The 12,427-nt window shown below is 41.7% G+C and overlaps 1 protein-coding gene across 2 annotated transcripts in view; it reads right to left on the minus strand.

Annotated features, from left to right (window-relative positions):
• The window catches only part of LOC311441740 (uncharacterized protein), a 227,804-nt gene that overhangs the window by 37,196 nt on the left and 178,181 nt on the right, over window positions 1–12,427 (minus strand). Inside the window, exons 31-37 of one of the 2 annotated variants that reach the window (XM_084530219.1) lie at window positions 11,387–11,512; window positions 10,538–10,666; window positions 8,212–8,340; window positions 7,767–7,895; window positions 6,999–7,124; window positions 3,994–4,122; window positions 1,778–2,882 (exon numbers count right to left, since the gene is read on the minus strand). In XM_084530219.1, coding sequence (XP_084386345.1) covers window positions 2,803–2,882; window positions 3,994–4,122; window positions 6,999–7,124; window positions 7,767–7,895; window positions 8,212–8,340; window positions 10,538–10,666; window positions 11,387–11,512 — 848 coding nt within the window. In that variant the 3' untranslated portion in view covers window positions 1,778–2,802. Of the gene's footprint in view, window positions 1–1,777; window positions 2,883–3,993; window positions 4,123–6,998; window positions 7,125–7,766; window positions 7,896–8,211; window positions 8,341–10,537; window positions 10,667–11,386; window positions 11,513–12,427 lie in introns of those variants that run through there. The other variant, XM_084530218.1, reaches the window with a different exon arrangement.

Raw genomic sequence — 12,427 nt, forward strand, 5'->3', positions numbered from 1 at the left:
TTAATGGTACTGAAGTGAACTTCTTTCCCCAGGGAAATACCATAAAGAAACCAAGAAGTATTCTGAAGGAGGAATTAATAAAAAAGACTATTGCATATGAATAGTTCTGTATGAATTGGCATTTTCCAATCTAAAAAAAAAAAAAGTTTGCTGAAAATATTTCCCAGGCAGATCTACTTGGGCCCCCGATTCATTGGCACAGGCTCAGTATCAGTCACTTAAAATACGTGTTTCATCATGTACCTAACGTTGTGACATTCTTTAAAAATACTTAATACAAAATCTTTTACTTCCTTTATAGTACATATTTACAATTCTAATATCAAGATACTGTGGAAAATGTAAACAAGAGTACACAGGTGTAAAGAATATGGCTTGGGAAAAGTTCCCCCTTTGATTAGCTGCTCTAATCACATACAAGTATACAAAGATAAGAAGAAAACAGTACATTTCATAAACTGCTGTCAAACAGCAAAATGTAAGTTCCTGGGTTTTGTGCATTAGCTGCTGAGTAACCATACCAGACATCGGGCATCTTTCTGAGAACTGAAATGTCCACCAGACTGGACTGGGGCTGGTGAAGGGTTGTGGAGGTAACCAGGGGCTGGGGAACGGGGCCCCAGAGAGGTTGTGGGCTGTCCATCCTCGGAAATATCTAAAATAACTGGGTGATCTCTCAGCAACCTCATTTAACCTTGAAGTTGACCATGCTTTAAGGAGAAGCCTGAGGTCTCTTCTAAAGTATCTACTGTAAAATAATATGAAAAACTGAATGCAATGCTTGCGTTACTGTCGTAGTTTGTAGTAAATACAAAATCAAAAGACATCAGTCGCTTGACTTGGATGGTTCTTTTTCCCCAGCAGTTACTATGATGATATCTAATTGTCTTGCACAAGATTTACCTTAACAGTTCCAATTTGGTTAAACTGCCCCAACTTCACACCCTTTTGAGATCAGACCTAGGCCAGCACATCTCCGAAAGAACATATAAAATGTCATAGCTGACAGAAAAGGCCTGCTGAGAACCACTTGCTTCTGACTAGTTTGGGGACAACAATTTTGTCATGTTTACATCAAGTCAAGCAAAAGTTCTAGTGATTTATTCAGCTATAACAAAGAAATGACAAGGGATCAGAATCAACCCCTGAGATTTTCTGGCTGAAAGCAGTTGGTTAATTAACTTGGTCACAGTCACAAATATCTTTACTGAGTTTACGATGGCTTCTACTAGCTATGAAGTGATGAATAGCAACAATAAGCCTTCCATGAAGCTTGAAAAACACTTCCCAAACCTGTATTGCTTTCAGTAGATCACAGTTTGAATTACAGTCCCAGGTGAGCAAGTGGTACTTGCTCTGTAGCAGACAGCTAATGGCTGCAGATTGGGTTAAGAACTGGGGTGAACCACGGGGTAAGTGTTACTTCACATTCTCATTAACCAACTGCAACAACAAACATTTTTAAAAATCACAAGTTAGCGTCAATTATTGTCAGTTTCTCTCTTTTATGACAAAAATATTTTCTTGCAGAGTTGCAATTTGTTGTGGTGTGTGAACACAAGTCCTGGAACAGCTTGTACTACCTTGTCCCCAGAGCCACCTTGTCCCCAGAGCCCATGGTCCTGGTGTCTTGTACTAAGTGCACTTCTGATCTAGTCAGACTCAAGAGGTTACTACCAAGGTTTTGTAACTCTGAACCTAAAGAGAGGTGAAAAGAGGTACTCTGAAATCTTCTCGGCTGGTTAATTCAGAATATTATAACAAAGACCATTATCTCTGTATAATGACTTAGTCCTATATTAAAGAACAACCTGTGTAAACATACAAAATAGCACCAAAATGTCCTTGTTCTAAGTGAACAACAGCGGCTGTTGAAGCATCAGGAAGGACTTTTTAAAACTGGCAATCAAGTTATTGTGCAGTAAGAGCACATTACAATCCTTTACATACAGAGCACACAGATTATCATTACACATATATATCCTTGCTAACTATCCACTTTCTCCATCCAGGATAAAACTTTCTGCATTAGACGTGAGAGTTTTACAAGAACTGCTGCACAGTTTGACTTGACAAACCACTGAGAAACTCAGCTGGCAAGATGGGAGAATGTAGAAAGCCAGAGCAGCCTGACAGATGACATCCTGCTCTTTAGAAACGAGACTCAGATGTAAGCAAGATACAGATGGAGACCTTCCAAGCAATCCACACTTAAAAGGCACATATTCTCAAATTAATTAACATCTTTTCAAGGACTGTGGTGGATTCTTCATCAGTTGCAATTTTAAAATTAGACTGGATGTTTTTCTAGAACGTTAAGATATTTTTCAAAGAGGAATTTGGTGAATTTCACTAGTTTCTGTGCAATGTGATTTTGCAGTGAATCCATATTGGCGTCTTAATATGTTAAACACTCATTTAACTTCATGCCAGTTGTCAAGTGGGTTTAGAAAGTCACTTATACATGGTGAGGCTCACCGTCAGTTGATGTGTTACATGCTGCTTATCCTGATACTCTGGAGCTGGTTTTACTAAAAACATGTCCAAGCTTTCAAACAATGAATTATCGTATATATCAGAACGAGTGTCCCGAGCAGATTAATGGAGGGGTAAGAGGCTAGGAATAAATACATGAAACAGATTCAACTTTTTAAAAGGATCCAGCTACTAAATGGCCTCTGTAGTCTTCCATAAGAAGTGTGAATACTTCAGCACAATTCAAGCTGAATTGAATAGCTGTTTTCATATCCAAATTCAAATACCGTCTGTGCATATAAAACAGTTCATTTATTAGTCCAAATGTTACTGTTGTAGAGCTCTTGGAAAAATACTCCCTCTTTCTTGAGTTTGTTCTTCATAAAAAGGAGGCTTTGGAGGGCCACCTAGAGAATTAAGTAGAAACGCAGTCTTAGGTCTGTATAACATAATACTGAAATATTACATAGATTATACAATTTACACTTAAATAATTTAATAAATGGTACCCTTCAAAGGAAGGTAGAGGACTGAGTTAACTGGCCTCCTCACAGAGGCAGATGGAACCATCAAAACAGTAAAAGCAACTCTTAAATGGAAGGTTCCCAAAATATTTCCTAAACTAATGGCAGACTTGCATGATAACACCAAAAGCCAGACAAGTTTAGACTACACGTGAAAGGAAACAGCACACAGTACTGCATGTACCTCATGAAGAAGAGAAGTTACTTAAATTAAAAACAAAACAAAACAAGAAAACAAAAACAATAAAAACAAACAAACAAACAAAAAAACAACAGACAGACCAAAATATTTTGTGACCGTGCTGAGGTCCTTGGGCCCTCACAGATCAATCCAAGTCTATTTTTCAATGTTTTATCTACTTATCCAGCCACTTAGCCGACCTCATCATGCTCTTCAAATCCTGCCATCTCTATGAACAGTATGTGAGTGTGATGGCATGCACAGCAAGTAAACCTCTTCATTCATCTTACTAGGCTGTGGGATATCAGCTCTTTCAGGGCACAATTTCCTACCTACAGGCACAGAAGAGCATACAGCTCTCTAGCACAGCTGTGCTAGAGGCAGCCACAGGAACCCTTGAGCAAGTAGCACAACCTCTCCACATCAAAGCCCACTCTGAGGGGAAACCAGCTTGGCCAAAACTTCACACCCCCTGAGAATGAATCCCAGTGTTTGCAGTATCCTCTGGCATTTGCAACCCAGGCTTCTGGGCCTGTGGGAGGGGCAGCACACACGGAAACAACCCTTCCAAGCAAAGCTGCTTCTATTGTAGGCTCTGAGTTTTTCACTTGGAGTTACTCACTGAGTTTTTTTGAGTTATTCACAAATGCAGAAGGGCTACTGCCTCACACAGCCTGACACAAACAGTGGTGGCTGCTGCTGAGCAGCACGTTGGCATGATGGGGTGCTAATCCTGTCCACGAGGTCCACTGACCATGGTCAGTGCATGATTTCTTTGACTAAGAAAGCCTGTGCACCACCAGCTTGTGTTACCTTCTTTGCAGGTTGGCCCCATCCATGTGGCTGGGCACACGCACTTCCCGTTGTAGGGATTGCACTGGGATTTGCTGGCACACTGGCATCGCAGAGAGCAGTTGGGGCCGTACTGGTCCGACCTGCATCCTGGAAGGACAGAAGTGTTTGGAAGAGGGTGAATGCTTCTCCCTGTCTGATGGCTGTGCTACAGAAGAGCCTCCTTGAAAGTGCGTGGACAGAAATAGAAGGAATTGAGACCAATGTCAGCATTCAGGGCAAAATGCAAACATGGTAAGAAAATTCGGGATATTTATTTAAAAAAAAAAAAATCATAAAAGTCCCTGGACAGAATATAAACTTCACACATGCTCTGGTGAGAATGTAGACCTCCATCAAGCTCTATAGACAAGGGGAAGCTTTGTTAAGCTCAACTGCTGAACTGAAAATAATATTGTTTTTTAATCCCTTTATACCATCTGGCATAAAAACCTGGGTTAGAAGAATTAACCTTGTTTTGCCCAAAGTTATATACTTACCAATATAAAACTAAAAAAAAAATTAAAAAAAAATTAAATCAGTTATTATTATTCTGTATAAGAAACTGTCTTAAATAATAACATGTTTTTGCTGTATTTCTCTCAGGAGATACAGATCTGGGATCAGGAAGCTGCTTAGACACCTACATCTGCTAATATTAAAACATGACATCTTGGAAAGCCTTGCAGTCCTCAAGTTTCATCTACCGCGTGGTCCACCCAAACTGTAACCCAGCTGTCCTAAAGAAGTTCCCGGAATGGGAATCATCCCCGGTGTCCAGCCAGAGGTTGGCAGCCCAACAGAAGAGATCTTGGGATTTGCTCAGGAAAGTTCCTGTCAGCGTCCTGGAGCCACACTATCTCCTGTGGCTCTCTACTGGCTTGGCTGCCAGTGAGCAGCAGCAAAGAGCTTCCACTCACAGAAAGTGGGACTGGAAATTAATCCATTTTATGTATATTCATACATCGTGCTCTGATCACACAACTCTGCTGCCTCCTGGCAATTTCAGCTCACAAAAGGTCTCTATCTACCTTCGCTGCAAAGGATGGACAAGAACATTTCATGCCTAGGCTGACAAATGCTCATTGCAAATTTTTATGCATTCGGAGTACAGGCAGGAAGGGAAAGTTAGCAGCAGGTCACAGGGCAGGGTGCTAAATGCATTGTAAACAATGGCCCTCTCTCCCTCACCTCGCCGAAAACCGCTGTAAATAATCCAGGCGCTTGCTTTCTCACGCAGGCACCATGAGGTAAATAAAAGTGCTCCCGAGCCCTGCATCAGCTGCAGCCCCAACACGTGGCAGAACTCTCCCCATGCGCTCAGAGCTTGGCCTTTTCAATTAGGAAATGTTATGAGAAAAGGTCTCCTCGAACACCTCTGGACCTGATTTTAATTTATGTAATACCACATTTTCATGTTAATAACAATGTGTATTTAAGACATCTGTTTGAAAGTCTGCAATGTTAATTTACTACAGAAAAGGAGCGCCCATAAAAGTCTGTTATATTCTCTCTCTTTTTTTTCTTTTTAATTAACATTTTGCCTGTTTAATGGGTGCTTTACCAGAGTTCAAATTAAAATCAGGCCTTTTATCTTTATGGCTGCTGCACAGACACAGCTGCTCACAGTTATATCACAGATGAACTGAGCCTAATTGAAAATAAAAATGCAAATAAAACCTACCCCATAACAGCTTTTCATGGATGGGGGCTACCCCAGTTGATTTAAGAAAAATAAAAATGACTCCTAGAGTTTGCAAGAAGCAAGAACTCGGCTCAGATTTTTGGTGCTGAGCTTCCCCCTTGCGTTCCATTTCTGCTAAAATTTCACTGGCAAGGCCTCTGGGTGCACAGAGCCCTCCTTGCTGCGGGGTGGATAAGTCCCAGTCCCACCAGTGCCTGGAGACTGGATTGCTTCAATTTCTGACCACACGACAGTGCAGTCCAGCAAGCAAACCATTCTCTCTTTTAGTTTTTTGGATTGCACTGGCCCCCCTAAGCTCCAGGCGATTACTTGACCTCTTGCTTGCATTAATAACAGGGTATTTAAAGCTGTTTCCTGCCCTCTCTTCGAACAAAAGGAGGAATAATATTTCCCCCCTGTGATTCTGGGGCTTGGGAGGATTGTGGTTCCTTGCGTGATCCCCCAACATTAATTAGCACGTGGGCGTTCACTCCCTGTATCTTGTTTGCCACGGCATTAGGATCACACATCTATTCTTACACTGGTTTAAACCAGCGTGATTCTTTCTACCGATTACCCTAAATTTCCACCAGCACAACTGAGATCAGAACCTGGCTCAAGACCTTGCCTGTCCTTTCTGCCTCTCAACCCTGCAATGGTTTCATCAGTTGCTTCGTTTTCTTTACAGAAGAATTTTCTCACCTATTTTTATACCCGTGTTGCAAAATAATCCTGCTTTTGTGGGCCAACCATTTACCAAACACACAACCCAAGTGTCTGTGCTGAAAATGAGGCAATTCTATTTGGATTAAATGTTCCCGGACTACTGCTGAATCCTAGAGCCAGGAACAGCTGCTGATGCTCCACTATCCTCACCTGGAGCTGGACACTTTTGCACTGGTTTGAAAATCCCCACAAACGTCCCAGTGACAAAACACCCTTGTGATTTGATCCCTTCATGCCTAATTGCAGCCCTCTCGAGTCCATCCCACTACATCTGCAGAATTTGTGGGTTTCTCAGTGTGTTGTTCAGCAGTGCCTGTTCTCTGAAACTCAATGACATTTTACTGCTGACCCATACATGGTTTCCCTATCGGTCTATCAATTTAAATATTGATTAAATCAAGAGTACAGCCTGTTGCTGAAAATGGTGATAACATGCACGAGAGTAATTTGCTGCAAACAATGTGTTCTTGAATACTTTGTACTGGCAAATGTCCTTTCCCAGTTATGCTCAGACCAACCAATGGGTCATATTGGTTTAACTGTGCATAGTCCAGCCCCTAGAAAATATTCTTCTTACCGATGTCGCATTTGTCTCCAGTCTTCCCAGGTGGGCAGAGGCACTTCCCAGTGGCTGGGTCACAGGGAGCTCCTCCACAGTCGCACCGACGCTGGCAGCTCTCTCCAAACCACCCGTTGTCACAGCCTGGTGGGAACAGCATTGTTTTAGGTGCACTGCACATGAGCATTGCAAGAAATACATCAGGCCAGAAGAGCTTTTGAAGGATGTCTCAGAGAAAAGCTCATAAACTCTCAGCTGAACCTGGTGCAAATGCCAACTTTAATGAAGGACTGAATTCAGTGGAACAGGCATAATATTTATATGAACTCTCGTTCTGTTGGTTTCATCTAATCCAACATATCAAAAGTATCTGTAAATCTGTCCCAAAATGTTACTGGCACTTATTTTCCTTTTTAATTAGAACTCTTTAGTAGACCATTCCATAACACTCAACTGGCTTGACATGCACCAATTTAATAATCTTACTTGGAATTTTAGAAGCAAATTTAAAATCAGTGCAAGAAACTTATTCTTAATAAGCAACATGTGGAACTCATTGCTGCAAGACAGCATGGAGACCAGGACTTTCACTCTGTTAATCAAAACCAGGTTAGTTAATTTATAAGGAAATGAGAACACCCAGCTATGTAACAGGTAAAGGATCACACGTTCAATGTTCCAGGATATTCGCAAAGCTCAAAATATGGAAGACGTTGCTCTCAACAAACAAACTTTTAAATGCTGATGTGATTTATTTATTTTTTTACATCAGATGGGTATGAGTACCTTTGTCACAGTGGACACCCTGATAACCCGAAGGACAAATGCACTGCCCTGTCACGGCATCGCAGCTTGCTCCATTTTTACAGGCGCATGCATGAAGACAGCTTAGCCCGTAAAATCCAAGGGGGCACCCTGAGAAATGAAAGTGTCAAGTGAGGAAAGTTTATTAAGAAAAACATACATCCCTTTAAAATCCTCTGTATTTGCAGCTACCTTCCCTGCGAGCCAACAAAAGTGGTATTTACCATTACTGCTAATAATCCCATCTGCTCTTAAACTCACCAGCAACACCGCAACGTCAGAGGTATGCGAGTTACTATGCCTGGAAGCAGACGGGTGATCTGGTACAACACCAGAACTTTAACTGAACCGCCACCGAACCGCTCTGCCACCCCACATTGTGTTACTGCTGGAAACCAGGCGACCCGGGCTGCTGTGGGGTTCTTACTGTGCTCGCAGGAGCGTCCGTAATACCCTTCGGGGCACTGGCAGCACCCCGTGAACCTGTCACAAGTGCCGTTGTGCTGACACATGCAGTCCAAGCCGCAGCCAGAGCCGTACTTCCCAGGGAGACATTCTGTCGACCACATGCGGACAAAAAAAAAAAAAAAAAAAAAAGAATCACCAACCTCACCCAGAAAAGCTCCTACCTGACAGCTTTTCCAGCTGAGGTGTAATGCCCACGTAATAACTTATAACTTAACCATAATAACTCAGGTGAACAATTGTTATGAATTTCCTTCTCTTCATGCAGGTGTGCTCACTGAAGGCACAGCATTTCTGCACTATCATTACAAACCTACTTACTTTGATGAGAATTGTTTTATAGATGTTCAAAGAGCTCACTTTTTCTGCACTTCTTATAGTCTACCTCTTTAAATTTGTCTCTTTATACAGCCAGCGTTGAACCTTCACACCCCTAAAGTGTTTTGAAGCCACAGAATAAATGGTATCTTTTCTTTTTTTTTTTTTTTTTTCCCCTACATCTACAGCAATACTTTCTTTAGACTCTTACAAAGTGTGAAAGAAAACACAGAGCTTTTCCTCCTCTGTGTTATCATTGGAGTTCACACTATTTGACTCCTAATAAAAATGGGAGGTGATTTTTTCACACATAGCGACAGACTTTCCATGTATAATTAGATATCTACTTTTACAGAACTAAACTCATCTCAAATTGCTGAAAGTCAAGTCATGCAAAAGTGACTGTGTCAATATAATTAATCTATGCATCATTTCTACAGAAGTTAACTTCCACGGCTGTGATAATTGGAATCTGTGCAGAGCGACTTAACTGAGCGTGGCCATCCACATAATCAGATTCGTAACTCTGCAAATGTCAGACAAGATCTTTCAAGACCATCATATCTAATCAACAGAAAAAAGACGCCTGATTAGCTTTGATTTCTAGTCAAAACAGACTCAAAACCATCCTGCTGTGGAAATTAAGATTGAGTTTTCCAATAGCTTAGTATCTGTGTCAAAAGATAAACACTGAAGATCTTTCTGACGATACCACACACCTCCTTTATGTGACGGGTACATGTCTGTCCTAGTGCTTGACACCAGAGACTTTTTGTTTAAACACACCTAGAGGATGCACATGTGTTCTGCTATTCCGCATGGCACCTGCATGACCCCACCAGGGCCTTGCAACCCAATCACAGCCCATGGGTGGTGATAGAGACTTCAAGGAACAGAGAGATGAACACACACAGCCTATGCAACATGATGTTAGCCAGTTATTCGTTAACTGCACTGTTTTGTGTGTGAGTGAATTTTAGTGCTTGTCCACTGTGGAATTAAAATGACAACTCCATATATGTATATATATACATATATATTCTTATATACATGTATATAAGAAACAGGTCTATCAGTCTTGTCAGGTACAAAGGGAAACAATTGCATAGAATTGCTTAAAATCTGTCATTTCTGGTTGCCTCTATAACAACCAGTTCTTGGTAGAGATATGTATGGAGCTGGAGGTGGTTATTCTACAGATGTCAGGGGCAGGAAGGCCGTAAATGAGGGTCCTGGAGAGTGCTGAGGACATTGCACTGTGGCAGCTATAATGTAATGACGATATCATGTTAAATGTGAAGCTGACCGTTTAATTGATATCATATCAGTAAACTCATGGTTTCCTGCCCACGTAAGTCTGTAACTCTACAGATATCTCTCATCTAGAAAGAGAAATGGGAACACAGCTGGCAGGAGGTTTTCTAGAGTGAAAACTGAGCTTATTCTGTTAAGTGTGGTTTCCCTCGTGTAAGAGAGAGCTAACATGGAGAAGTAAGGATGTGGTAGCATGAGCATTTCAATTGCTTTGGACAGATGTTGCCAAAACATCAGAGAAATCAATACATGGGATGTTTAAGTGCAGTCTAATGTCAAAAGGAAAAGAATATCAAGAGAGACTGTAATGAGAGGAGAAAGATGCTGTCGTCTGCTGACATTGGGAGAGTGTGTGAAAGAAGATACAAAACAATGTTCCCAAGAAAAAAGAATACAAAACTTGGACAGAAGAAATAGGAGTCCGTGCAAAGGAATTTATGAGGATTAAATTATGAGGACTCACGAGGAAACTGCCTCTAAAATAAAATATCTAAAGCTCTAACTTGAGGCAATACAGCAGGAGAGAAGCTACAGAGACAAATCCAGCTGGGAGAGAGCTCTGGCTTAAGCTAAACCTGTCCCCGTTTGAGGATCCATAGCCACTGCAAACCCCTGCTGGAAGGTACACGTTCACTACCATCAAAGCAGAAAATTACCTTTCTCACACACTTTTCCTGTCCAGCCGAGTCCGCAAGTGCAGCTGCCATCCACGTGGTCACAGATACCGCCGTTCTGACAGGCACATGTCAGGAGGCAGTTGGGGCCATATTGTCCCTGGGGACACACTACAGAGAATTAACAAAAGTTTGGAAAAAAATAAATTAGCATCCCCCAAAAAAGATGAATGTGACAGGGAATTAATACAGACACATGCTCCCCACCGAGTATCCCAATTGCCTGATGTACGCAAGGGCCATGGGACACATGCATTTCTACACTCTGTCCTTATTAGCAATTTAATCCAAACACTCCTTGTCTCTCATTATCTCCTCACTTAACTCCACTCCATATTTGCTTTTCTTGCTATCTTCACTTTGTCCCATCCTTCACTGTCTGCTATTCAGCAAATCCTCTCCTTTTGCTTTTCCAGTTCAAGTAATTTGCTTCAAAATATAGCCCCTTCCATCCACAGCGCCCTCACACTGCTCATGTTGTGTGGCATACACTGCTCTTCTCCCCATCTTTATGTTTGTGCTGCTTGAACTGCAGTCTCTGAAAGCAGTGGCTAGTTTTGTAGGGAAACCAGAGCAATGGTGCTGCTGGTGGTGAAGCAAAGCAGTGAGATGTGGGCAGGAGACAGGGGCAGGATAAAGGTAGGGTGATCTGAGGGGGACAGGGGCTGAGATCCTGCAAAGTACAGCAAGCTGCAGGGTTATCAAGCAAATGTTGGCTCCAGATACATTGGGAAACACATCCATAAACAATGTTTGGCGCTGAGTTTTATTTGCTGGTTGTTACAACTACATGCCAAACTGACGAGATGACCTCAGGTCCCGCTTTGTTACCTTGCTGACAGCTGGGTCCCGTTTGGCCAGGAGGACAGGTACACTTGCCAGTCCGTGGGTCACACTGACCTTGACCACATGCACAAAACTGGGTGCAGTCCTTCCCAAATCGATTTTCAGGGCAAGCTGAAGGAAACAGAGTCTTTTGTTAAACACCCTGGCTATCCAATGCCAGATTTCATTTCCAATGGAGGCAGGATCCTACAGGTAGAGTCGGCTTCCTTTTTATCCCAGCTAATGTGCTTCAAAATTACAACTACAAAAACAAAACCCACCCAAAGACATGACTGCTTCTTCCTCCAAAACTTTTTTTGAGGTTATAAATAAAATCCAGGCTTACACATGAAATATTTAGTAGGTTTTCCACCAGAAAGGTGAGTGCACAACTGAAATATCAGCTGCTCATGCTGCCAGCTAAAGATTTCTTTCCTTCCTTAGTATTGATGCTCTCCTATGCTGAAGAGCAAAGCTAGAGGTGACTGAGCATTGTGTTTCTGTGAATAAGCTGAGGAAAACTTCAGAAAGTGACTGAATATGATAAAACATCAGGTAAGCTTTGATTAGCACTAAACCTGTATGGTCAGTACAGGTATAGCAAATGGAAATCCCAATGGTGCTGTGTTTACCCATATAAGGAGATCACAGCTTTGGAAATACCAAAGAAATTCAGTCACAAATTTTAGCACTTAAATAGAGAAGTAAGAGTAGGGTTGCCATGGAGCCTTTACCAGTTTTGCCATGACAAAACTTGATCTTTTTCCCATTTATTGAAAATAATGGCACCATAGCGTGAAGCAAAATATTGAGATAATTTCTCAACCTAGAAATTTTGGACAGGAAGAAGGAACTTGAGCAATTCATGCTGAGTTGGCTCTAGAAATAAATTTGGGCAAGCAGGTTGTAATCCTGGGATGAGTGTCCTTGTTTCTACTCACGCAGAAGAGAGGGAAAATATTTTGCAAGAGAATTTTTACAAAGCTGGAATCCTGATTTACAGTTCAAGGAGGAGGTAACCAGGATCTGTCTGGTTTTATACTGACA

Source organism: Aythya ferina, assembly GCF_964211825.1.
Source record: "Aythya ferina genome assembly, chromosome: 9".
Classification (NCBI taxonomy): domain Eukaryota; kingdom Metazoa; phylum Chordata; class Aves; order Anseriformes; family Anatidae; genus Aythya; species Aythya ferina.